The sequence below is a fragment of the Balaenoptera musculus genome, chromosome 14 (genome assembly GCF_009873245.2).
Source record: "Balaenoptera musculus isolate JJ_BM4_2016_0621 chromosome 14, mBalMus1.pri.v3, whole genome shotgun sequence".
Classification (NCBI taxonomy): Eukaryota; Metazoa; Chordata; class Mammalia; order Artiodactyla; family Balaenopteridae; genus Balaenoptera; species Balaenoptera musculus.
In genome coordinates this window covers 9650797-9678472 of record NC_045798.1, presented here as the reverse complement: position 1 = coordinate 9678472, position 27676 = coordinate 9650797, and the positions used below count along the sequence as shown (strand labels likewise).

The window sequence follows — 27676 nt, the reverse complement described above, 5'->3', positions numbered from 1 at the left end:
AATTCTATCAGTTGTGCTACTCCCATTTGATATTCAGGGACTGGCTAAACTTGACCTGCTAAAGAATGGCTGTGTGTTGGGGGTGGGTGAAATGAGTGAAGGGGGTCAACTGTATGGTGATGGATGACAACTAGATTTGTGGTGGTGATCACTATTAGTGTATATAGATGTCGAATTATTAATGCCGTGCCCCTGAAACTTATATTTAAAAAATAGATATATACAGGGAATTCCCCAGTGGTCCAGGGGTTGGGACTCTGTCCGTTCAGTGCCGAGGGCCCGGGTTCGATCCCTGGTTGGGGAACTAGGATCCCGCAAGCTGCAGCCAAAAAAAAAAAATATATATATATATATATATATAAAACAGTGGAAGGGTGTTCTTGCTTCTAAAAAGAGACACAATGAAGAGCTCTGGAAGTAAGTTATGTCTGAAGCCTGAAGCCATGGTAGCCATCTTGTGATCATGAAGTAGGCCACGTTAAGGAAAATATCCCCTGCTGAGTTTAGCACACACTTGAAAATATCCTTGACCTGCTGAATCAATGGACCTGAGAACCTGCCCTTCTTCTGGAAGTCTTGTTGTTTGAGGTAATAAATGTGTAAAGCTTTGAGGGGGACTTTTTTTGTTATTTGCAGTCAGAGGCTTCCTAACGGATAAGCTTGAGTGACTGCAGCTGTTCCCTTTAAGGAGCATGGCTCTGGGTAGCCAGCCACAGACAGGGCTGTTGTCAGCTCACTGGGGTGAAGGTTAGGGCTAGAGTGGGATTCTGTAGCACAGTAGAAGGGCCACTGTTTTCCTCATCCTCTCCATGGATGCCTTCCTCTCTCCTCTTCTGAGTGGACAAATATTGAAAGAATAGCACTCTCTGCCTCCCCCACTTGTGGCTCAGTATCTTGTATGCTCCTCAACAGGGCTGTTTTGTCTCTACTCTGGCTAGATCTGGAGCCAACTGTCCACTCCCCCCTCACCCAATCCCTCCCCAGATCACCTTACCTCACCTTACACAAACTTTGTCATGGAAAAGGCCCTGTTACTTGTCCCAACTTCTAAAATCGCAGCATTCAAAATAACTCTTCCACAGCAGTAAAACGATAAACCACTTAAGCCCAGCTGCAGGTTTCGCATTTTCTGTTGAGGACTGGGCCCATGAACTGTTTTTCACTTAGGGTTTCAAAACAGTTGCCCGCTCCTGACAGAGGGCTCAGAGCTGCCTCGGCTTGGTCTACCCGTGCTTGGGGCCGTGGCTCTGTCTGCTCTTGCCAGGTGCAGCTCTGAAAGCACTTGGGCACCGGGGCTGCTGCCACTGCCCTCTCTTCATTGTTCAGGGGCACTATGGTCATTGTTTCTCTAGTTATGGGGCCAAGAAATCCTGGGGTGGCGCAAGTAGGCCCCCTAGACTGCAGCTCCTTGAGAGCAGGGACAGGTCTGCCTCCCATGTGCCCCCAAGGCCTGGCACAGTGCCCGGCACAGGTATGTCAAAAATTGCCTCCTGTGCCCATTCAGCTCACGTGATTCTACCCTCCCTGACCACAGCTGCTTGGGCAGGAGTTGGTCCCGAGACACAAGCTGAGCCAATCAGGGTCCAGGGAATTTTGAATCGGCGGGGAGTGAGTGTTGGGGGGGTGTATGGATGGACAGACTAAGTTGGGCATGAGGCGGCCTTAGAGAGAGAACAAACGGCTCAAGATAGACTGCAGTGTTCCGAAGCCTGGTTGAATTTCCTGCCTTTGGGTTTCACAAGGTTTACTCTGGATCTTCCCAATAAACCGTTCGCACATCTTTAAGTGGATCACAATTTCTTTCAACCCAACAGTTACCGACTACACCAAGACACCCAGTGAATGTTTGTTCTGTACTCCTATGCTCTTCTGTTTCACCAGCATCCTTCGTAGGGCCTGGCACACACAGTGAGGCCAAACAAAGCGAAATGAATTAGAACTGCCTCCCATTTACTGAGACCTATGATGTCTGAGTCAACTGGCGGGGGGGGGGGGTAGTTCTTAAAATGCAGATTCCTGGGCTCTGGCTCCAGGAATTTTGGTCAGGAGGTTGGAGCAGGACCCAGGAATCTGCATTTTGAGTAGGAAACAAGGGATTTTAGAACCATAGCTTAAGAAATGCTCATTTAATCTTCAAAGAAACTTATAAGGCAGTGTGGTAGCCAGCCTCCCTGATGATCCTTGCCTTCTGGGGTACACACTCTTGTGAAGTCCCTTCCCACACTGAATAACGGCAAACCTGTGTAGCCAAGAGGTTACTGTGGAAGCGACAGTGGGGCTTCCAAATCTTGGTTATAGAAGACACCACAGCCTCTGCCTTACTCACTCTTAGCTACCATGTTGTAAGGACGCTCAAGCAGCCCCGTGGAGAGGGTCACTTGCAGAGGAACTGAAATGCCCAGCCAACAGCCAGCACCTGCTCACCCACCATCTGAGTGTGCCTTCTTGGAAGGGGATTCTCCAGCCCCAGAACAGCCTTCAGATGACTGTAGCCATGGCTGACAGCTTAACTGTAACCTCATGAGAGACCAAGAAGCCAGAGCCACCCAGTCAAGCCACTCCCAAATTCCTGACCCACAGAGATTGTGAGATAAACGTTTATTGTTTTAAGCCACTAAGTTTTGGGTTGTTATGCAGTAATAGACAACAAATACAGGTAGATACTATTATGATCACGTCCATTTTACAGATAAGGGAACTGAATCTCATTAAAGGGTCCTCAGGTTACCTAATAGTAGAGAGTCAAACCCAGGCCAGGATGAGTTCAAAGCCATTGTTTTTAATAACTATACCCTAGGGGGCTGGAGAAGGTCACAGACCATTAAAGAGATCAACTGTTTTATCCCTCTCATTGTTGGCCAAGGTAGGGTGGTCCCTGCGCCATCTCTACTGCTCTGGGGTTTGGAGAGGTGGCTCCAGCCTCCTGGGTACCTGCAAAGCAATACACACCCTGTGCTTTAGCTATGGAGCTCTGGCCTTTAGAGTGATTTCTAGGATAGTCATGCCAGCAGTCATGGGCCAGTCAGCCAGGTGAGGTCTGGCTTTTTCATTCACCAGGAGATGATGGGAGGTGGGGCTGCTGGCCTGATGCGAGCAGCTTAATTAGGAAGAAAAGGAGGGCAGGGGTGGGAAGCAAGGACCGCAGAAGCCTGAGGTCAGGGCCTGCACTGGGATTGGGCCCGGCCACTCTCCTTTGGTCTGCCATCTCCTCAGGCAGATGGAACCTCCTAACCTCCTGGAAGTGCAAGTCTGACCACAGCAACCCCCTGCCTCATACCACCCATGGCTCCCCAGTGCCCTCAGGAGAAAGGCCTATTTCCCACCATGCCCCAGGGGGCTTCAGGATCTAGCCCTTGTCCCTCTTCCTCCCTCTACCTCAAATTCTAGCCTCCTTTGGATTTGTTTCCCCATGTCCTTGTCCCTGTCCCATGTCTTGCCATCTATTCCTTCTGCTCTCCTCTTATGCTTCTCTAAATCCTATTGTCTTTCAGGTGTCAGCTGAGATGCCCTCTCCTCCAGGAAGCCTTCCGGGATCCCCCTATTCACGCTCTCGGGGTGTTTCCACCATTGAAGCACTGAGCACACAGCAGGTACTTAATCTATACTTATTACCTGGATGAACTGTCGCCAAATTGCCCCCAGCTCAGCTCTCTCCTCCCTTCTGTTCCCTGATCTAAACCTGCCTCTGCCTGTAAGGCCTTCCCTGCCTTCTCATTCCTCTCTGGTCTCTCCTCTTGCTCTTCCATGGTCCCTAGTTCAGAATTCCACATTTCTGTGTTTTTGCTGCATTTTCCACTCCAGACGGACAGCAACTGCAGACACAACGTCAACACCAAAGCTAATGGTCCAGAGGGAGCGTTGGTTCCCAGAGCCCAGGGGGCACCTACTTCTACAGGCTCTTAGGTGGCTTGTGTGTGTCAGATGAGGCTTCCTCCTCCACTCCTGCCCCCACCTACAACCCGCGGCCACATCCTGAGGATTTCTGACTTCTGACCTCCGGAGCTGCAAACCAGGTGTCCAAAGGGCCTGTCTTTGGCTTTACTTTGGAGCAATTAGTTATCCTAACCAAGGAGGAGGTCACTCATCATTTCATTCCCGCCGCAAGGACGTGTGGAAAAACTGGGGTGATCAGAAGGTTTCCAGACAAAGAGGAAAGGTCTGTCTTGGGATGCCACGTGCCCTTGGCTCACGGGTGAATAATGTTTAATGCCACTTAGGGAACTCTCTTGACATTATTGGTCAAGAAAAAAAAAACCTCCTGCAGCTTGATACACAGAGAGACTCACCATCACGGGTTGAAGGAACCCAACCCCCACTCATGAAAACAGTAATACTGAGCCCTTATGTGCCACACACTGTCTTATGTGTTTTACATGCATCATCATTCCTGATAATGACCCTTTGAGTTGGGTGCTCTGATACCCCCATTTTACAGATGGGGAGACTGAGGCCCTAGTTATACAGCTGGGAAAGGGGCGCTGCTGTGTTGGTCACCAGAAAGCCCCTCTTGGCATTTTTCCATCAGGAGTCTAGAGGCACCCACCACTCACACACTCCACTGAGGTGGGCACAGCTTGTAAACTGGCTGGTCTTAGGGCCACGACCTGTGGATTGGGGCAGGGCACAATCTCAGCTCCTCAGATCTAGACCCCAGAGTCTAACCAGCTTCCACCTGCTGCAATGAGTGGAAAGTGTATTCCAATCCTTCCATCTTCCTTTGTTGGAGCCCACAGCACAATCACCAACCGAGATGTCCACAGGACCTGGGCAGGTGGTGCAGGTGCAGACAGAGGCAAATCATGGGCACGTGTCCTAACGGGGAGGGCCACTCCTCAGCTAGCTGCTGTCATGTTGGAATTTGGGCCCTGTGTGGCCAGATCTTATTGTTTTCCAGTGAAGCCAGTAATCGTGATTTTTAATGAAATTAGAACATTCTTTAACACCATACACAAAAATAAACTCAAAATGGATTAAAGACCTAAATGTAAGACTGGATACTATAAAACTCTTAGAGAGAACACTCTTTGACATAATCGCAGCAATATCTTTTTCAATTCATCTCCTAGAGTAATGGAAATTAAAAAAAAAATAAACAAATGGGACCGAATTAAACTCAAATGCTTTTGCACAGCAAAGGAAGCTATAAACAAGACGAAAAGACAACCCTCAGAACAGGAGAAAATATTTGCAAACGAAGCAACTGACAAAGGATTAATCTCCAAAATATACAAACAACTCATGCAGCTCAATATCAAAAAAACAAACAACCCGATCAAAAAATGGGCAGAAGACCTAAATAGACATTTCTCCAAAGAAGACATACAGATGGCCAAGAGGCACATGAAAAGATGCTCAACATCGCTAATTATTAGAGAAATGTAAATCAAAACTACAATGAGATATCACCTCACGCCAGTCAGAATGGCCATCATCCAAAAGTCTACAAACAATAAATGCTGGAGAAGGTGTGGAGAAAAGGGAACCCTCCTACACCGCTGGTGGTAATGTAAATTTGTACAGCCACCATGGAGAACAGTATGGAGGTTCCTTAAGAAACTAAAAATAGAGCTACCACATGATCTAGCCCACACCTGGACATATATCCAGTGAAAAACATGGTTTGAAAGGATACATGTACCCCAGTGTTCACTGCAGCGCTGCTTACAATAGCCAAGACATGGAAGCAACCTAAATGTCCATCGACAGATGAATGGATAAAGAAGACGTGGTACATATATACAATGGAATATTACTCAGCCATAAAAAAGAATGAAATGATGCCATTTGCAGCAACATGGATGGACCTGGAGATGATCATACTAAGTGAAGTCAGACAGAGAAAGACATATCATATAACATCGCTTATATGCAGAATCTAAAAAAATGATACAAGTGAACTCATTTACAAAACAGAAACAGACTCATAGACATAGAGAACGAACTTACGAACTTACGGTTACCAGAAGGGGAAGGATGGGGGGGAGGGGTAGATTGGGAGTTTGGGATTGACATGTACACACTGCATATTTAAAGTAGATAACCAACAAGGACCTACTGTATAGCACAGGGAACTCTGCTCTGTAATAACCTACATGGGAAAAGAATTTGAAAAATAGAATAGATACATGTACATGTATAACTGAATCACTTTGCTGTACACCTGAAACTAACACAACATTGTTAATCAACTGTACTCCAATATTAAATAAAAATAAAAAAAAATTAATACAAAAAAAAATCGCGATTTTTATGTGACAAGCCCCCATATTTTCATGGTGGCAAATGAATTTAAAAACCAGTTTTTAAAAATACCGTTTTGTAAAACACCTGAGGGCCAGATCTGACCCCCAATTTGTACCCACAGCTCCAGAACAAAGCAAGCAGGACACCCAGATGTTATTATACAATTCTGTATTGAGCGACGCATTTATTACAGAACGTGTTCCTTTTTTTTTTTTTTTTTAAATTTAAACAAAGTTCATCAATCTCTCATAGAAACAGTCTTGTGGGTTTTTGTTCTGTGTTTACCGTTATAGGACGTGAACCTGACAAAGTTGTTCACAGGTCTGCTAGCTTTAAGTACAACAGGATTTCCGTGTTCAAAAGACTATATACTAAGTGCTTAATCAAATCCCGTCACACAAAAGCCAGATTTAGTCCTCTAAGGATTGCAGTCTGCATATAAGCCTGGATTTCAATGCTGCGTAGGTTTCAACAGTAAAACGTGGTGTGTCCCCCACGGTTGCCTTAATTGGGACAGGTTGGCTAAAATGAGATGTTTCGTTTGTTCCAGATTTGATTACTCTGAAAATTGGTCACTGTTTCCTATTGTCAAAATATAAAAATACCTTCATCTGGATAAAAATGTATACAGTGGAAAACTCTTCAATGCATAGCCTGGGTGTATGGAAAAGGAGGTTTTCCTGCAGGGTTTGCATTGTTCTTCATTGATTGGTGTGGAGACTGCAGCCTGGGCTGGGTGCATGAGAGTTGAGATTTCTGGAACACCCCTCAAATGACCCCTTCTGGTCACTGGATTTTGCTGGCCTGGGTTTCAAAATGTTCGCTGCATCCTTGAAACCCCTGTCAGCCATCTTTCCCCCTGGTACTGGGTTGGCACCGATTATGACCACCTTTTCATTGTCATTCTGGATTCAGCTGGGAAGTCACCCAACTCAACCTTCCCACAGAGTTTGAAAAAGTAAAAGAAATAATAACAGGAGAGATTCAACAACCAATATGGTGGCTGTTCCATCCAAATTGGGAACTCTTCCCCTAAAAACCAGGATGATGAAGACACTGGAGGGTGGGCTTCTTTGAGTTGAGGGGTTGAGTCTTTGTTCTCAAAAAAGGTCATGTGTTAGAAGGCAGGAAGTTGGACCTGAGACAGGGATATGGTGGTCATGCTGAGGTGAAGTCAACCTTTTAGCTTCATTCTGCATAAACCTGGAGGTGCAGACGCTTTCCGGAAAGCATCAGGGTCAACTTGAGAAAGATGATGATGAGAAGGCAAGCTGGGGTCTCTAGTTAGATGAATCTACTTTTTGGTGCTGGGTGCTGAGCTGGGTGTTTGTGGGATGACCAACGCTGTTATTTTCTTAAAACCCAAAGAGGGGAAGATGGCGGCCACAGTCTTGCTCTGGAAAGCCAGTAGGGAAACTTCCTGCACTGTGGCCACGATTCAGGTTGGGGGATGGGGTCACTCTGGTTTGAGCGCCACCCTCTAATCATCTACCCCATACCTGGCTTTCCAAAGGATTCGGAACCATCTTGTCTACAGACGGACGAGATGGATTGTCTACCCCCTGTGGTCCACAGGTTTCTGACAAGAGGGAGTGTAAGCAGTTTGTTTTGTACCATGTTACATCTCAGATAGGATGGTCGGCCACAGCCCACATCTCTACAACATTTACAACGGCATGGGACATTCTGTGTTATCAAGGTTGCAAAACAGACCACCAGAATGAAACACATCCTCAACGGCATCAAGGTTTTCATTTAGAGTCTTCTGGACTTTCTCTTTTCAACATGGTTTCTGGAAGGGCAGTAGCAATGGACTGCGTCTCACAGACAGACACGGGAAAAAACCGTGGTTCAAGGGTTATCTAAATTTTGGTCAGTCTTATAGCGTTTTGTGATGGCTTTGAACAACTGTCTCCTTTTAATCTCATCTAGTGGCAAAAATGACACAACTTCAGTGTATACTTCGCAACAGTTGTGACGGTATCCTGATTTCATAACTCTCTGTAATATCAAAACAGCATCAGCTGGGAATAAATTCCAAAGGATCCTTTATTAAAATATCTAAAAGAGGTCTATAAATATTTACTTTTCTAAAAGAGTTTGGTGTTTCCGGGGGAAAATGTGGCGCCACTTTGCTTCTGCCTCCTGTAGAGGGGCCAGAGTGGAGAAGGGGGTGCTCCCCGGGGCAGGGGCTGCTGAAAAGGGGAAGCGGAGGCACCTGCCTCACCTGCTCACTCACGACTTCACAGAACCGGGATCACAACGAAAAATGTCAAGCGGTGTGACGCTGCGGTCCACGTTGTGATGGCTGAGCTCCTCCCTTCCTTACCCCGCCCTGTCCGGGAGAGTGCGTGAGGGAGGGGGAAGGTGGCCCCCGCCGCGAGCCCCTTGCCTCCACCTTTAGAACTCCCACTCCAGGGCCTCCTCGCGATTGGCAGCCCTCTCCAGCCGGTAGATGATGCTGTTCAGGTTGGCCATCTTCTCGTGCCGCCGCTGCAAGTTGGGGTTCACCTTGGTGCTGGGGTGCAAGGCCCCGGTTGCGTCGGCAGTGGGGCTGGCACTCGGCACTTTGGCAGGGAGGGTGCCGGGTGGGGATGGGGAGATGGGGGCTGAAGAGGAAGGAACAGGTGACACAGACATCATGAGGCCCGGCGAGGAGGCAGCTGAGGGTGAGTTCAGCGACACCTCTAGGCTGCAGCGTGAGGACTCTGAGGCCGACTTAAAGCTGAGAGGGTCCGGGTGTAGCCACTCCCCGCCCTCGCTCTCCTGGAGGGGCTGTAGCGAGGGGCAGGCTGGGGTGGTCCCGCCTGGAAGAAGGAGCCCTGGGGCTGCTTTTGGGAGTCCGTCGTTACCCAGAGGGTCAGGATGCACCTCTCTGGGGGAACCTTGGCCTTTGTCCAGCTCCTTTGAGTCCTGGCTGCCTGCCTCTTCCTCAGCATCCTCAGTCTGTTCCTGTTTAATCCTCACTTGCGTCTTGTCCTGGGTGGTCAGGGGTGTGATGCTCTCCTCGGGACCCTCCTGAAGCTTTAGTTCCTTCACAGTAGGCTTTTGGTCTTCAGCCTCAGATTTGGGGCTCTGCGGAGTGGGGTCTGGGTGGGAGTGGCCTGGCGGTAGGATGCCAGGACCCCCACTGGGGTCGAGATCTGGTTCCTCTTGGGTCCCCTCCACCAACATCTCCCGGCGCATCCGGGACCTGGGGCAGAGACGGCGGTGAGCAAGGGGCTGGACGGGGACCGGCTAACCCTGGAGTCAAATCACATGAGTGGCCTTCTGACCCCACCCACTTCCCTGGGGGCTCACTAGGCATAAGCTTCTTCACATGCAGCATCTTAGTAAGTCCTCTCAACAACTCTGCAAGGTGGGTGCTATTATTATCCCCACTTCATAGAGGAGGAAACAAGGCTCAGAGATGTTGAATGACTTGCCCCAGGTCTCACAGCCAATAAGTGGCAGAACCAGGACTTGAACTCAGGATTGTTGTATCCCAAAGCTCACAATCTAGACCTGTGCTGTCCAGTGCAGTGACCACTGGTCACACGTGGCTCTCTCATTATTAAAGTTTTTATACTGATTACATGTTGAAATGGTTATATCTGTATATACTGAGCTAAATAAAATATACTATTACATTAATTTCATCTGTTTCTTTTTATTTTTTTTTTAATGTGGTTACTAGAAAATTTTATATTATATATGTGGCTTTCATTGTATTTCTATTGGACAGCGCTGTTTTAGAGCATTTTTCAAAGTCAGACCCAGATCTAGCTTGTGGCAATAACCCCCTGCTTCTTTCCTGGAGAGACTCTTAGACATCAGCCCAGAAGGGGAAACTGAGGCACACAGAATAACTTGTCTAGGTCACCAAGGCACACAGAGGCAGAGCTGGGACCAGAACCTGGGAACCCTGAACTCCAGTCCAGAACCCATCCTCTCTTCACTTCAATGGCCTCCCTGTTGTCAGAGGGAAACTTATATATTATGTTTTAGAGCAGGAAATGATAGGAATGGGTCTAACTCCATTAACTATTTTCCTAATAGCATGAGGTCCAGAGAGGTCAAATCACTCGTCCAAGGTCAGAGAGCGACAGGGCTTCCTCAGCATCTATCTTCAATGCTGTAGCCCTCTGCCCTTTTTTATTGATGACATCATATATTATATTAATACCATTATTTAATAATATTAATAATAAAGTACATGTTACAGATAAATAATACTCACATTTATAAATTTTAATTATAAACATCATAATGATGGGTGCTTATCATGTATCAGGTGCGGGGCCAAGCACTTTTGCAGGTTATTTCATATTTTTCATAATAACCTTATGAGCAGGATACTAGTCTCACTCCCACTGACAAAGATTACAAGGCTCAAAGAGGCACTGGGACTGCTACGGTCACACAGCCAGCAAGTAGTGCAGTTGGGCCCTGAACCCAGCAGTCTGGCTACACTCTCCTGCCTCCCTGGCTCCCTGCCCAGGTGGGGGAATGGGGCCCCATCCCAGGATCCTGACCCTGGAGGGACTGTGAAGGGTGATCTGGTTCACTTCTCTCTCTCAGTCCCTAATCCCTCCACAAAGGTGGCCTTGCCCACCTTCCAGGAGATTCTGTCATCTCCTTCAGTCCCCTCTAGAGGGAAAAGCTGCTGGGACCAGGGGGAGCGCTAGTTGTTTCTGGTAAGGTGGAATCTGAGAGTGTTTTGGGATGGCTCAATGCCTGAGCCTCTGTCCTTAGAGCTTCCAAACTGTAGATCAAGTATAAATATGAGGCTAATAGTCATTTACACCATAGTAAAAAGTAGTCTTTTTCTTCAATTCCTGACTCCCAAATCTATAGCAGGTCCTCCCTGGTAATTTTTTCTGAAAACATCCTATTGTTCACCTTTCCTAGAGCTCACTGAAGGTTGTAATGATACATTAATATAAGTACTCATTTAATAGTGACCTTCCCTGCTAGTCTGTAAGAGATGCTAAGGGCAAGGACTTTGTCTTGTTCTCTTTGGTGCTTGGTATGGCGTTGGTGCTCAATAAACATTTACTAAATGAAGTAATGTATTCTTCTACAATTGTAACTCTTTGAGAGTGGTTTCTTTTGGGAGTGGAATTCTCTCTGCTCATTCAAAGCCCAGCTCAAAGGCCACCTCTCTATAAAGTTTTCCCTAGGTAGAATTCCCTTTTCCCTCAGCCCCTTATTCATTCCTGTTTTACCATTTATTAGGTTGTTGCAAAATTATCTGGTTTGTGATTTTAAGCTCCCTAGGGCAGGGATGATAGCTTTGAACCCCTGTATCTCCTGACCCTAGCTCACTGTGCATACATGGCAAATATTTGTTGAATGAATACACTGAATAATAATGGAGGGCTCAGTTCCTGTGGGAAACAAGAGGGGAGAGAATGTCCCCTGGGAGAGAAGGAGGGCGTGAGGCTTTAAGGACCTATGTCATCTGCTGTTTGGCAGGCTCTGGGTCTGAGCAAGATTAATAAGCAATATTTTACAAAGTATGTACGCTTGAAGTGTTTCATTTGATCCTCAATTCAGCATTGCAGGGTTAAGTATTAGCTTCCTTATCTGTAAAATAGGGATGAGACTCAGAAAGGTACAGTGATTTGCCCAATAACACACAGCCAAGGTAGGACTTGAACTCAGGTCTGTGTGATGCCCATGCCTGGGCTGTGGAGAGAGATTTCAGGCATTCCACCCTTCCAGGCTCCTCCTTCCTCTTCTCTCTTGGTGATCAAGAGACTCTCCTCTCTGGCACCACAGAGGCACCAGAGACATTTCTTGCTCAGGGGGCTTGGTGGGGCGTGCCTCAGAGATGGTCCTTGAAATCCCATCAACCCTTCTCTGCAGGGCTCTCAGGAAGCCCTTCTGCGGTCTCCCTGGGAACTGCTGGACCCAGTCAGTGCCCTCAGCCAGCCCTGGGACTAAATTCCCGGGCAGCCCAGCCCACGGCAGGTCAGCTGCTCCTAAGACTAGGGACTGGTGAGTGGGAGGAGGCGCCATAGAAGTAGGAATCACCCATTCCCTGAGGTGGATGGTGCCCGAGGGGCCGCCACAGGGGTTTCCTTTGGCCTTAGGAGTGGGAGAGACCAAAAGCCCCAAATCGGGGCTCTGACACAAGGTTCAGTGGGTAGTTTGGGTTCCTCAGGCCTGTGCCCCAAACACCATTCCCTGTCCCTTCATAGACGCGGAGCAAGCTGGGTGAAGTCATAATAAAGACAGTGACAATAATAATGTCAACACCTACCACATACTGTGTGCCAGGTATTTTATGTAAATACGTTAGCCCATCAAATCCTCAGGACAACTATATGAAGTAGATCCCATTATGGTTCCCATTTTATAGGTTAGAAGACTGACGCTCAGGGAGGTGAAGTCCCTTGCCCAGGCCTCACAGCTGGAAATGGCTGAGCTGGGATTTACCAATAGATCCAGGTCTGCCTATGTTATAAAGCTAAACACCTAGCAATATGGTCCTCCTATCTCCCAGAGGCCATGCTGGGCTCCCTCCAGGCCCCGGGACAGGGAAGGGGGTCCGGCTGAGACCCCTGCCCACCCTCCCACTCAGTATCCCTACCTGTAGTTGTGGAACCAGTTGATGACGGTGTTGGTCTTGAGGTTGAGCTGGAAGGAGAGGAGCTCGATGGTCTGCTGCGAGGGGTAAGGCTCCATCTGGTAGGCCTTTCTCAGTGCCTCCTTCTCCTCAGGGGCCAGCACTACTCGGGGCTTCTTGATTTGCAGGAGGCTCAGGTCCTGGGGCTGCAGGCAGGGGCTGGGGCACTCGGAGCGGGTGGCTGGAGACTCACTGTCTGAGCCGGTGCTGATGAGGCCGTACCTGCGCTTCAGGTAGGCTGGGGCGGGCGGGCGGGCGGGTGGGGGAGGGAGGGGGTAGGGCTGAGAGCGGCCGACCAGAGGCCCGTTGCTACCCGAGCTGAACCAAGCATCAGCCAGCGGTCCTCAAAGCCCTCCATGCCCCAAACGTAGGGACCCCCGCCCAGTCTCAGCCTTTTCTCCTTTCTTACTCTCCTCTCACTTCCTCCTAGCGAGACGCTCGCCTACTCACACCTGGTCATTAGCACTCTAATTGTTAACATATGTAGAGGGTTCGCCTCACAGACAGGAAGGAAGTGCTTGAAAAATGGTGCTCTGCAGCATTCTCTTGATTGTCAGAAGTGTCCCTGAATTTCACTACTTTTGTTGGGGGCAGGGGCAGGACATTAATTTTAAACGAACATAGTCATTGCATGATGCATCTCAGCCCCAAATTGTCAAAATGTAGGGAAAAAAGGCACACCTCAGAATGGAGGAAGTAAGGCATTAGGGTCTCATTTAATCCTCACAGCAATGCCCTGAGGTAGATGCTGTGACTCTTACTTTCAGATGAAGTAGAATGAGGCACAGAGAAGGGAAGTAACTTGCCCAAGGTCACACAGCCAGGAAGTGGCAGGACAAGTGCTCAACTGTACAGCTGTCTGATGCCAACAGCCGGACTTGGCCCTGCCCCATGTGCCGCTTACAGCTTGGCTTGACCCTGGGCCCTCATCATGAACTGCCTTGGTGCCCTGGATGACAGCTTTCCAACTCCTTGTATCTTATCTCCCAACTGGACCCTGAGCTTTTTAAGATCCAGGAATCCCTTATTCACAGCATGAGACTGGGAGGGCACAAAACAGGTGCTCAATGCCAGCTCATTTTTTCAGGGATATAAAATAATATTAGACCATGTAAGAATCTGCAATTTCTTGTCCACTTCCACAAGGGAGGATTCTTGTTTGCTGGGTCAATTCTGTGCTTCGTTATGTAGAAGCTGGGTAATGGGCAAAGGAGGTAATACAATAGGGAGGTGATGCAGAGGATGGAGGGATCAGAGAGAAAGGGGGTTTTGCGGAATATACAAAAGATTTTGGAGTAGCTGTCGGTGTGGGGAAGGACGCTGAGAGAGATGGGGTATTGGAATTTTCAGGGGAAAAGTAGTAAATGTTTTAATGGCTTGCAGTTATATTCTGTGGAATTGCTATTTCTTGTAGCCCCACACCACAGTGAGAATGGACTCACTGGGACCCTGAGTTTATCTGGGTTAGAACGAGATATGGTTCCAACGGGAAAACTTGAGGCCAGACGCAGAGTACCCAGTGCTTACCTTTTTTCTCCAGCTTCTTCATGTCCCTCAGCTTCTCCACATTGTGGGGGTCATTGAGCCACAGCTGCATGCGCACAAAGGGCTCCCGCCCCTTCAGGCTCAGCTTGTGCCAGGGTTTCGGTCGGGACAGCAGGTCAGACACGGAGCCCTGTGTCAGCCCCAGGATGCTCTCCCCAAATAGCCGCTGCCCTGGAGACAGGGGAGGAGGGCAACCTGTAACCCCCAGGCTGGGCAGAGGTGCTCCCAGGAGAGACAAGAAATAGGCCAGAGACATGGGAGAACCCAGGGACTGTCTCCACTAACTCAGAAGGGAGGACTAGACACATGGGGGAACCCACACCCAGTGTGTATCTGGAAGAGACCTTTCTGCAAAATATGAGATGGCGGCGGGCAGACAGCTACCAAACGAAAATGCTTTCATAATTTAGATGTTCTTCACTCCTAGGGGATCCCTGAGATTGTCTGCAAACTTCATGTGTACAAATTAGTATCACCTTGTCAGAGAGTAATTTGACAGGTTTTATGAAAATGTCAACGTGCACATCCTCTGACCCAGCAATTCCACTGCCTGGGATTTATCCTCCAGTTGTATTTGCCCAAGGGCACAAAGACACATACGGACACAGTTTCAGAGGCAGCAGGAAACTGGGAACAAGCAAAATGCTCATCAGTTGGGTAAAAAATGTGGGGCATCCATGGCCTGAAAAATTTTGCAACAGTGACAAAGAATGCAGGTGGTCTATTCATTCTAAACTGGAAGGGTGTCCACAAACAGTGTTAATTTTTAAAAAGCAAGTATAAGGACAGCCTGTGTGTAATTTCATCTATCTAGAAAAAAGAAAAGAAGAAACTAGGTGAACATATATTCTTGTATGTGTTCAGAAGGTGTCAAAGAAGGGGGAGGCAGGGGAGATTTTACTTTTTTATTTAAATTTTAATTCTTTTTTTTCTGTACTATTTGGTATTTTTAAATAAAGATGCCTTATTTTTATTATAGAAATTGTAGTGAAAAGTTGGGGCTTGTGTGTATCCCTCTGGGATGGGGGCTTGACTCCCATTTGAGACTTGGAGGAGTTTGTGATTCAAAAAATTCAAGAATCCAGATTTCTCCTCTGTGCCCCCAGCACTGGATCAGGATTGTGTTAAGAGTCTCACTGTTACTGGGATTCTCTAAGTCCTCCTGGAAGGAAGTTTTGAAAGCTGTGGGCTCAGGATTTTAGGTCCTTTTCAGACGCGTATTGACCTCCCTTGTGTCCCACTCCAGAGACCCAGGTCAGAGTCAGATGCCTCCCAGAGGGTCCTGGATGCCCCAGGGCTGACTGGCACCTGCAGGCAGGACCCCAGTGCCTGGGATCTCACTGCCGGCACTTTCCTTAAGGCAAGTAGGAGCCAAGGGGGGCGGGAGGCAGCATCCCTGATTCCCGCCACCCTGTACCTAGGTTGTTGTCTGTGAGGACCTCTTTGACCCTCTTGGTGATGGAGTACGTGTCCAGCTCGGGGGACATGGCCACAATCTCCTGGATGCCCCCTGTGGTCTGGCTGCCTGAGTACATCTTTCCACCCAGCGATGAGCTGGAGCGTCCCTCCGGCTGCTGGTTCTCCTTGCTGCTCTCCAGTGTCAGACTCAGGGGCTCCTGGGATGTCTTCTCCGGCGGCTCCGTGGGACTAGGGGGTGGGGATGGCGAGGACCTTGGTTCAGTGGGACTGGCTGTGGGCCACAGAGAGACAGAGAAGGCGGTTACTGCAATCTGGCATTGACATACATGGTTTGGGCAGGCTTGTTTGCTAGAGCCAAGAGTTGGCAACACCCCTTTTGCAACCACCATAGTAATATCTCAGGCAAGGACCATCCTGGATGTGAAAACTAGCAGATGAAAGTTAGATGAGGAATAGGATATCCACATAGTCCCAAAGTATCTCCCCACAAGATACTTATTAATTACAAAGGGAAAAATAGTAACTTTACAGTACAGCTACCTGCCAGACACCACCTTAACCAAATGATCAAAGTTAGCATCACCAATCATAGGACAAATAAACAACTGGTGCCTCCTGATACGATGTACTGAGAAGGACACAGCATCACTTCTGTGATATTCCTGCCCAAAGTGCACAGTCTGAATGTAACCACGAGGAAGCATCAGACAAAGCTGAACTGAGCCAGTCTACAACATGACTGGCTTCTAGTCTTGAAAAATGTCAAAACTGAAAAACAAAGAGAGGCAGAAGAATGGTCCAAACTGAAAGAGACTGAAGAGACATGACGACTAACTACAAGTTATCCTGAATCTGATCCTGGACAGGGAAAAATAAAATTATATAAAGGTGATTACTGGGACAACTGAGGAAAGTTGAATATAGATGGTGGGTTACGTAACAGTATTGTTATTATTGTAAAATTTCTCATGCTTGGGAAATACTTGTTGGAAACATTTAGGGGTAAAGGGACATGATGTCTTCAATTAATTTCTCAAATGGTCGAGAGAGAAAGAGCACAAATATGGCAAAATTAGCAACTGGTGAATCTGTGTGTAGGGTCTAGGAAGTTGGTTGTTCTATTGCTTCAACTCTTTGGTAAATTAGAAATTACATCAAAATTGAAAGTTAAGGAAAAAAAGGAGTTGGTAATGACCTACAAGTCCAACTACTGGGCATCAGCTAAATAAAATACAGTGAGTTCCTGCAGCAATTAATGTAATGAAAAGATGTCCACATAAGATGAGTAAGTTCTGGGATCTGATACACAGCATGGTGGCCGTAGTTAACAATCCTGTACTATATGACAGTTGCTGTGAGAGTACAGCTTTAATGTTCTCACTGTAACAACAAAATGGTAATTATGTGAGGGGAAGGATGTGTTAACTAACCTTACCATGGTAAACATTTTGCAATATATACATCTATCAAATTGTTACATTGTCTACCTTGAACTTACACAGTGTTCTATGTCAAATATATCTCAATAAAGCTGAAAAAAGAACAAGAAGAGATGTCCACAGTACCTTGGCATGTTAAAAAAAAGTGAGTTTTAAAACCACATTTTTCATTTGTCAAAAGACATTTTGTGTGAATGTATATTTAAAAACCACTTAGAAGTTATCTTGGGTGGGATGACTTTGTCGAACCTCAGTTCCTGAATCTGTTAAATGGGGCTGTAAAACAAATAGCGCTACACTTGCAACTATCCTACTCAGGGCCTGGAGAGGACTCGAGATAATGTGGATCACCTCTTGAGGAATCAGTCACTCACTGGACTTTCCAGCGTGAGCTGAGCCTCCGGACAATCCAGGGAGGGCAGGGGACGTGCCTAGGGAGGTGCCCCTAATAGGGAGGGGCGTGTAGTATAGGGTGTCTAGGAATCCCTGTGCCGGTCCACAAGGTGCCTTCCAGCGAAGTAGAAAAAGGTACCTCTTCCTCAAAGTATTTAACTGGTGCCTGATGGAAATTTGTTAAGATAAACATAAAAATGTATGATAAGTAGGAAGTAAAGGGGGCCCCATAACCATCCTGCAGTGGCTTTGATTCTAGAAAGGATATCCTGAGCCTCTCTCTGCTCTAGATGGGTTCTTCCTTCCCTGTGGGCAACAAGTAGATCACTCTGATCAGACCACTCTCATGCTTCAGAACCTTCAATGGCTCCCCACTGCCCCTTGCACAAGAAACGTGTACCTCCTTGTCCTGGTGTTTAAGGCTCTGGACTCTCTTGTCCCTGCCCACCTCACAGACCTGGAGCAATTCACAGTCCCCTCAGTTACCCCTCTCCCCACAAACCTCCTAGGCTCTTCTAAACCCCTGTGCCTTTGTTTAGGCTGGTCTTCCCACTCTGAAAGCCTTCCCCCTAACCTTGAACTCCTATGTATCCTTGAAGACCCAGTCCCAAATGCCCCTTCGCTGAGGTGTACACCTTTGGGGTCTAAGAGCACCTTGACTACACATTGTCACACTTCACTATAATTTCTTGCTTGTGCCAGATCTCTTCCTTACTAGATACAACAACAATGGTGATGATGACGACAGTAATTCATGAAGCTTCCTTTTACTGAGCACTTAATGCCTAGCACAGTGCTATGTGTTTTACACCCATGATGTCAAATCACATTCATAACACCCCTAGGAGGTAGGAATGATGGTATCCCCTTTTACAGATGAGGCAACTAAGGCCCAGAGAGGTCAGACAATATGTCTAAGGTCACAGAGTGGCTACTGGCAAAACCAGGACTTGAGCTCAGGTATGCTTATGCCCGACATGGTCTTCTCATCCACTAAATACCAGCCCCTGGAAGGCAGAGAACATACGTTAGTCTTAGAGCCTGGGGAGGCAGGAGGTGCTTTTGAGTGAATACATTTCAGTCAGGACCACTCAAATCTCTGTTTCCACAAACCTGGGGTCCTGGTGTCCTGATCTGTGGGTAAGCAGGGGACAAGATGTCCACCCTCATCTGCACTTACCTCCCTTCCCAAACCGTGTATGATTCTGCCTCCCAGCCTTTGCTTTTGCTGTTTCTTATGCCAAGAACACTATTCTTGATTGTCTTTGCCTAACTCTATCCCTACCTCAAATCCTTCCATTACAAAGAAAAAAAAAAACAAACCAAAACAATTAGACATTGGGGAAATACCAATAAAAATTATGAGATACCACTTCATACTCACTAGGATGGCTACAGTAAAAAACGGAAAAATAGCAAGTGTTGGCTTGCTGCTGGAATGTAAAATGCTGCAATTGCTATGGAAAACAGTTTGGAAATTCCTCAATAAGTTAAACATAGAATTACCATGTGACCCAGCAATTCCACTCCTAGATATATAGCCAAAGGAATTGAAAACGGGTGATCAAAGACATGTTCATGAATGTTCATAGCAACATTATTCACAGCAGCCAAAAAGTGGCTTACCCCTCCAATGGGGTATTATTTAGCCATAAAGAGGAATGAACTTCTGACACAAGCTATAGCATAGAAGAATCTTCAAAACATCATGCCAAGCAAAAGAAGCCAGACACAAAAGACCACATATTATCTTAATTCCATTGATATGAAATGCCCAGAACAGGTAAATCCATAGAGTCAGAATGCAGGCTTGGTGGTTGCCAGGGGCTGTGGGGGAGGAGGAAGTGGAAGTGACTGCTAATGGGTATGGGATTTCCTTCTGGGGTGATGAAAATGTCCTAGAATTGTACAGAGGTGATGGTTGCACAACACTGTGAATGTACTAAATGCCACTGAATCGTACACTTAAAAAAAATGGCTAAAATGGTAAAAAAAAAAAAAAAAGGATTTGGGACCTTTCACAAGTGTGGGCTCTGAGGTGGAAACCCTGGGAGGCAGGGGAGTCTAACAGCTTCCAGTCTTGCTTTCTAATCCTGGCTCTGCCACTAACTGGCCAGTGACCTTGGGCAAGTCACTGTGCTATTCAGACCCTCAATTTCTTCTTTTGTAAAACTGAAGGACAAATAGTCCCTCTGGTCAAGATTAACACAAGGATTAAAGAAGAAAACACTGTAAGTGGTTAGCACTGTGTGTGACAAATGACCGCCGTCATTATAACAGTTGTATTAGTCCTCAATTATAAAATATTATAAAATATTTCAAAGCTATAGAAATGTACAGAAAAGTCCTCCCTCCCTTCCCTGGGCCTATCACCTTAATAGATGTTAACACTGCCCTATTTGCTTCAAATTTCCCTGTTTGTTTTAAAGAAAAAAAGGAACAGAGACAGCCAGAGCCCTCCGGTCCCCTCCCAGTCTCTTCCTGGCCCCTCCCTGCCCAGAGCAGCCCCTCCTCGCAGGCAGGTGGGTGGTGGCACCTTTTTTCATTTCTTGTCTGTGGGCATTAACTTCTAAAACAAACACCACCACTGGGAGGTAAGATTTTGTTCCCTGACATTATGTTTCAGGTACTATTCCTGTTGATACCCATTGATCTGGTTCATTTCTGTGAACCTGAGATATAGTTTTTGTCCTATTGACCAATCCCCACTTTAGAGATGGACAAACTGACTGAGCTGAGGTCCTCGGACTCGGAGTCTGGCCTCTCTTTGTCTCTGCCTTTCTCTGGTCTCAGCAGGCAGGTCAGACGCCTCTCCTGGCAGCCACCCCCTCACGGCCTGGGTAGGCATCTCACCAGGGCCTTGATGGGTCTGCCCACTGACTGTCACTGGGGAGGGAGCTTGAGCTCCTTGGAGTCCCCACCTCAGGGCCCCAATCCCTCTACTCTCAGGTTCTGTAACTTCGGGCAACTCTCTGAGCCTCAGTTTCCTCACCCAGGAACAGTTCAGACTCCACCCTGCCTGTGCATCATTAATGGATGGATAACAGCTGCCCAAGGCCCTATGCTAAGAATGATTCTGAGGCTGCATGCTGGATTGCTGGGAGAAAGAGATCAATCAGCAGACTCCTGACAGGATGGGAAGGAAGGTGGGGCTCCCCGTGCAAAGTATTTTTTCCACTTGCTCCACGCACCCGGGCGCCACCTAGAGGTTTAAAACCAGTGCCTGTCTGGCTGAAGGAAGGATGAAAGGGGAGCAGGGACACCAACTAGGAGCAACCTGCACTCTTTCAGGGCAGCAGCAGTGGCACTGGGGCTGTGGGGACGCGGAGGGGGGCAGACCCGGGCAGTGAAGCCACTGCACAGACTGGAAGAGTGAGGGCTCTTGGCACTTCTGGGCCCCTGTCTACACTCACCCTGGGAGGCGCTGGGCTGCTGGCTGACGGCCTGGCCGAGCTGGTCCGAGAGCCACAGCTGCATGCGGATGAAGGGCTCCCGCCCCTTCTGCGTCAGCTTGCTCCACGGCTTCGGCCGGGACAGCATGTCACTCACACTGCCCTGTGACAGACCCAGCACCTGGGGATGGGCAGGGCAGGAAGGGTAGGTCAGCAGGTCCCTGGCCATCCCCTCCACCACTCTCCCCAAGAACCCTAAGGCCCACCGTTCACTCCTGTTCTGAGAGGCCAGGGCTGCCTTCATGTGTTCTTCACTCCCCAGGTGCCTGCTGTGTGCCTGTGCTGTACCCCCCACCTGCAGTGCCCTTCCTGATTTCCCTCCATCTAAAAATCCTGCCTCAGGACTTCCCTGGCAGTCCAGTGGTTAAGGCTTCGCCTCCCAATGCAGATCCCTGGTTGGAGAACTAAGATCCCACGTGCCGCGCGGCCAAAAAACCAAAACATAAAACAGAAGCAATATTGTAACAAATTCAATAAAGACTTTAAAAATGGTCCACATCAAAAAAATCCTGCCTGGACTCTAAGACCCCTTAAGTGCCCCCTCCTCCAGGAAGCCTTCCTGTGTCTCCCATTCAGGTCATTTCTCCTTCCTCTGAGCTTATGACCCTTTGCCTGCTCTTCTGCTATGGCCGGAGGTGGTGTTTAAAACTACTTAACACGGACTTCCCTGGCGGCACAGTGGTTAAGACTCCATGCTCCCAATGCAGGGTGCCTGGGTTCGATCCCTGGTCAGGGAACTAGATCCCACATGCATGCCGCAACTAAGAGTTTGCATGCTGCAACTAAGGAGCCGGTGAGCCGCAACTAAGGAGCCCATGAGCCGCAACTAAGGAGCACGCCTGCTGCAACTAAGACCCGGCACAACTAAATTAATTAATTAATTAATTAAAAAATAAATCTACATTTTAAAAAGAAATAAAACTACTTAACAACTGGTACCAACCAATCAGGAGACCACCCCCCCCCCCACCCCGCAAGCTAGGCTGAGCCTTAACCCTTTAGTGGATGGACCATGGGAGGGATGGAGGGTACCCGAGCAGGGTGGGGTAGGTGGCTATTTCCTAACCAGATGGACGGATTTCACAGCTTTAACAACCGCCTTGCCCTTGGCTCCCCTTCCTCCAGTGCCCAGGGACAGCTGGAAACAGGACAAAGGGCTTTTGGGTTCACACAGACTTGGGTCCGAATCCTGCTTCTGCCCAGTTCTTGCCCACACGCACACACACACTCACACATGCATTCTTTCCAGACCGTGGACATGGGATGGGGGTCCTCCCTCCCCAGGTCCCGCGCTCCAAGCCCTGGAGCCTCTGAGGGTGGGCCCCGCCATCTTCACCTTCTCCCCGAAGATCCTCTGGCAGATTCCATTCTTGGCCAGCTTCTCCTTGACCTGGCGCGTCAGCTCCAGGGTGTCCACCTCACGGTACATGTAGAGCTCGTATTGCTCGGGGGTCAGGGGCGGCACGGTGGGCTTCAGCGTGCGGGGCACGTAGGCCGGGTAGTAGGCCAGTCGCCCGCCGCTGCCCCCCTCGGGGCCGCCCCCTTCGACCTTGAGCTCACCCACCCTGGGGGGCTCGTCCTCGCTCCCGGCCGCTTCTTCCTCGGGGGCCGTGGGGGCCTCGTCCCCACGGGGCCAGGCCCGCCCGTTGGGCTGGCCGGAGTAGCTGGAGGAGGAGGAGGAGAGTGAGGGCGAGACGGAGGCGTAGGGGCGGCTGAGGAGGCCGCGGTCCGAGGCCCAGTGGTGGTCGAAGTAGCCGGCATCGCCGATCTCTGACTTGACCTTCCGGATGATGCTCTGCACAAAGGCGGCCGGGGACAGGACCGTGAGGGATGTCTGTGTGGCACTGCTGCTGGTCCCCCCACTGCTGACACCACCGCCGCCGACACCACTCTCCTCCTGCTTGACGTGGGTCGGGGCCCCGTTCTGGCTCACGGCGGCCAGCGAGGGCCGCTCTGGGGGCGAGGAAGGCACCGAGCGGCCGCGGGCGCCTGCCTCCATCTCCAGCAGGGCCTGCTGCTGCGCTTGCATCTCGCGGCGCGCTTGTTCCAGAATGTTCTTGATGGCATCTTCTGAGGTGCTGGCGGGGGCTGTGCCATTGGTGATGCTCAGTGGGGCTGTCGAGTTCTTGGGCTCACCTGTGGGAAAGATGACAGGGTGGCTGGAGGCCCATGGGCAGGGCATGGATTGAAGGGCAAAGATGTTCACAGCACAGTATTTATACCAGCAAAATGTTGGAGGCAACCTCTTTGTCCAACAGCTGGGGATTGGTTAAGTAAATTAGGGTCCATCCCTATGACAATATTAGGCAGCCATTAAAAATCAGGTGGACAAATTATACTCCCATAAAGATGTTAAAAAAAAGAAAAAAGAAAAAAACTTACAGAAAAGAAAAATCAGGTGGACAATGAGATTTTAGCACATGTGGAGAAAGTGCTCATGGGGATAATATAACATTAAAGAAAGACTTGTCTTTTGCATATGCTGTGATCCATCTATGCAGATAAAAGCGAGTCCCAGAAGAGGACACACAGTATAACCTGCTTTCTAACTGAGCTGTGAAATAAGCAATGTATTAGTGAAAAATCTTTTTTTTTTTTAAGAGTGGTAAACAAAAAGGAACACCAAAACAGTGTTTCCCTCTGCCCTCTTAGTGGCCTTTCCCATGCTGAGGTCTCCCCACCCCTGGACCAACCCAGATCAACACAGCCCTTCCTCCATTACCTGGTTGTGCAGTCTATACCCTAGTGGATCCTCACAGCCCCAATTTTAATTTCCAGTTAAAAAGCAATAGAGCAATGGAATATTATTCAGCCATAAAAAGGAATGAAGCACTGATACATGCTACCATATGGAATAATCTTGAAAACATCATGCTAAGTGAAAGAAGCCAGACACAAAAGGCCACATATTGCATGGTTTCCATTCCTATGAAATATCCAGAATAGGTAGATTCATAGACACAGAAAGTAGACTGGTGGTTCCCTGGGGCTTAAGGGAGGTGGAGAGTAGGGAGTGACTGCTAATAGGTACAGTGTTTCCTTTTTGGGGTGATGAAGATGTTCTGGAACTAGATAGAAGCAGTGGTTGCACAACATTGTAAATATACTAAACACCAATGAATTGTTCACTTTAAAATGGTTAATTTTATGTTATATGAATTTTACCTCAATTAAAAAAAAAGTAGGGGCTTCTCTGGCTGGCGCAGTAGTTAAGAATCCGCCTGCCAATGTAGGGGACACGGGTTCGAGCCCTGGTCTGGGAAGATCCCACATGCCACGGAGCAACTAAGCCCGTGTGCCACAACTACTGAGCCTGCGCTCTAGAGCCTGCGAGCCACAACTACTGAGGCCCCCGTGCCTAGAGCCCGAGCTCCGCAACAAGAGAAGCCACCGCAATGAGAAGCCCGCGCACCACAATGAAGAGTAGCCCCCGCTCGCTACAACTAGAGAAAGCCCACACACAGCAATGAAGACCCAACGCAGCCAAAAATACATAAATAAAATAAATAAATTTATTAAAAAAAAATACATGCCTATTGTGGACAGCTAAGAATGCACAGAAAGTTAAGATGAAAATAAAAATCCCCTCTAATCTTTCCCCCAGAGGCAACCACATGAAATTTTCTCATGTTTTTCCTTCCAATCTGTTTTCTAACAACATTCATGGGATGGTCACACTTCATATGTGGGAGTGTGGCCTGGTTTGCCCTCACTTGGTGTCAACATGAGTATTTTTTCCTATGATTATAAGTTCTTCCATCTTTAATGGCTGCATATACCACTGAGGAAATACCCTGTGCTTTACTTACCTGATCCCCCACTGCTAGACACTTAGATTGTTTCTAGTTTGTCACTGTTGGAAACAACAATAAAGAGATAGCTTGTATATAAATTTCTGCCCCCATTCTGGACATTTCCTTTGATCCCCAAAAGTAGATCTCCCAAGTTAGTGTCAACCACATTCATTTCCTTCCCAGAGGACTGCTAATTGCTCTCTGCTTAGCCTTCACTCTTGTCAGGGGCACGGGGGGATAACCTGGCACTCTTCCTCTTGTTGAACTCTTCACAGACCCTTCACAGGAAACCCCCAACTATGCAAAGGTTTCCCTCTATGAGGTTGCCTTTTTAATTTCTTTGCTGCCTTGTTTCTGACCCCCCAGTGGGAGAGCACTGTACAGGGAGTCAGGAGACCTGGGTTCTCCTTTGGTCTCTGAATAACTGTGAGTGTGTCTCCTCCTCTTTGGCTTCAGTTTTCTTGTTCAGTGGAAGAGTTAGATTAAACTGTTTCTCATGATTCTTTTCACCCCAATATTGTGTCTCATCTGTATGTGTAAGCCCTATCTAGCACACAGTAGGCACTTAATAAATGTTTGGGACCGGTTTCATGGAAGACAGTTTTTCCATGGACCGGCGGGGGGATGGTTCAGGCGAGCGATGGGGAGCCATGGGGAGCGGCAGATGAAGCTTCGCTCGCTCACACGCTGCTCACCTCCTGCTGTGCGGCCCGGTTCCTAACAGGCCGCGGGCTGGTACCGGTCCACATCCCGGGGGTTGGGGACCCCTGGTGTACACAGTAAGGGCTCAGCAGATTATATGGGTGGAGCAGTGTAGGCTCCCAGCGGAGTAAGCCCCTCTCTACCCTTTCCAGGGACCGGGAAGGGGAGGCATCTTGGGAAACTCTTGGCTTCCAGCAGCAATCAGAGGCTTGGGAATCGGGACAGTTGCTCCGAGTCGCCACCATGGGGCAGCAGACAATGTAAAATGGAGTGGGAGTGCTGAAGCCAGCATCCAGTTCTAAGTCAGCTGTGGTCTACACTGCGTTCTACTACATCATGCTGGGTGCAGGGGTGTGACTAGGTCCCTGGCTGCAAGAGTCCCCCAGACTGGTGGGAGGGACGGCCACATCAGCAGAGTCATTTGTAACATGAATAAATGCAACAATGGAGACATAATGATGATAATGTAACGAGGACAGCTAACTTTTCAGGGGCACCTTCTACATGCTAGACCCCACTTGAGTGCTTGCCAGGCCTGATCTCATTTGATCCTCACACAACCTTAAGAAGGGAGTACAAATACTGTGCCCATTTTAAAGATGAGAAAATGAAGGCACAGAGAGGCTAAGCAATTTGCCCATGGTCACACGGTTAATAAATAGCAGAGACAAAATTTGCAGCCAGGTCACTCTGGCTCCATTGCACCAAACAATACAGGTCATTATGGGGGATCCAAGGAGGGGTGGTATCTAATCCACCTGGATGGGGATGAGGGGCTTCCTGGAGATGACTTCTGAGTTGAGCTGTAAAGTATAAGCAGGAGTTGGCCAGATGAAAGGTGGCTGGGGTGAGGATGGCATTAGGGGCACAGGGAACAGGAATGAGGATAAGCATGACTATAAACAGTTCATGTGAGAGGCACGGAGGGGTCAGGAGGAGTCTGAAGACTATAATAGGGCCTGTAGGCCTTGTTGAAGAGTTGGGATTTTATCTGAGGGTAGTGGGGAGCCATGGAAGGATTTCGAATAGTGATATGACCATGTGTGTCCTCTAGAAAGATCCCTCTGGCCTCTGGGTGGAGAATGAGCCAGAGCATGGCCTAGAACATCATTGGCAAGACCAGTAAATAGGCTACTGCAATAGTCCCAGCAAGTGATGATGGTGGCTCATTAGGCTGGTGGCAGCTGGGGTGGGGATGGACAAGCTTGAAAGAAGCACTCAGAAGTTAAGTGACCCCTGGATGGGGTAAGGGTTAGGGTTAGGGTTAGCGTTAGGGTTAGGGTTGTTGGAATTTCCAGGAGTGGATTAACTCATCTAGGAAGAGTAAGAAAGTCAGAGGACCTGGGGTGGAGCTCTGGGGGAACCCCACGTTTGAGGGGTTGATGAAGAAAGTGCACTGTGATAGGCTAAATAATGGTCCCCCAAAGATATCCATGTCCCAATCCCTGGGACCTGTGAACATGTTACCTCACATGGCAAAAGGGAGTCTGCAGATGTGATTAGAGTTAAGAATTTTGAGATGAGGAGATTATCCTGGATTATCCGGGTGGACCCCACATAATCACAATGGTGCTTGTAAGAGGGAGGCAGAAAGATGAGAGAGAGAGACAGAGACAGAGACTAAAGATGCTACGTTGCTAAGGTGAAGGAAGAGGCCTGGAGGCAAAGAATCTGGGCGCCCTCTAGAAGCTGAAAAAGGCAAGGAAACAGATTTTCCCCTAGAGCCTCCAGAAAGAACGCAGCTGTAGCCCAGTGAAGCTGACTTTGGACTTCCGACTTTCAGAACTGTAGGACGATAAATTTATGCTGTTTTTAACCACTGAGTTCTGAGTGTGGCACCCACTGAGGAAGCGTAGGAGGCATGGTTTGAGAGGTGGGAGGAAGCAAGGGGAACAGTGTCCCACTGGGAACTAGAAAGTAAGGTGCAAGAAGGAAGGTGAGACCGGTGGTCAGGGGGTGAGGCTCAGGCCCCTGTGCTGGACAAGCTCCTGTGTGAATACCGGTCACTGTGCCTCCTGAAAGCTGAGGACATCTGGACAACCCAGACCAGGACTGCCAACAGAACTCCGCGGTGAG

The 27676-nt window shown here is 48.4% G+C and overlaps 2 protein-coding genes across 3 annotated transcripts in view; one reads left to right on the top strand and one right to left on the bottom strand.

Moving 5' to 3' along the window:
* PHETA1 (PH domain containing endocytic trafficking adaptor 1) overlaps positions 1–27676 on the top strand; it is a 54124-nt gene that overhangs the window by 8653 nt on the left and 17795 nt on the right. The window contains exons 4-5 of one of the 2 annotated variants that reach the window (XR_005016204.1): positions 3492–3590; positions 3802–5030. The gene's annotated coding sequence lies outside the window, so the exon portion shown is untranslated. Of the gene's footprint in view, positions 1–3491; positions 3591–3801; positions 5031–27676 lie in introns of those variants that run through there. The other variant, XR_005016205.1, reaches the window with a different exon arrangement.
* Positions 6434–27676, bottom strand: part of CUX2 (cut like homeobox 2) — a 119434-nt gene continuing 98191 nt past the window's right edge. Inside the window, exons 17-22 of the mRNA XM_036823340.1 lie at positions 22441–23240; positions 21066–21225; positions 15819–16091; positions 14384–14572; positions 12821–13094; positions 6434–9436 (exon numbers count right to left, since the gene is read on the bottom strand). Of these exons, the coding sequence (XP_036679235.1) occupies positions 8644–9436; positions 12821–13094; positions 14384–14572; positions 15819–16091; positions 21066–21225; positions 22441–23240 (2489 nt within the window). The 3' untranslated portion in view covers positions 6434–8643. The remainder of the gene's footprint in view (positions 9437–12820; positions 13095–14383; positions 14573–15818; positions 16092–21065; positions 21226–22440; positions 23241–27676) is intronic.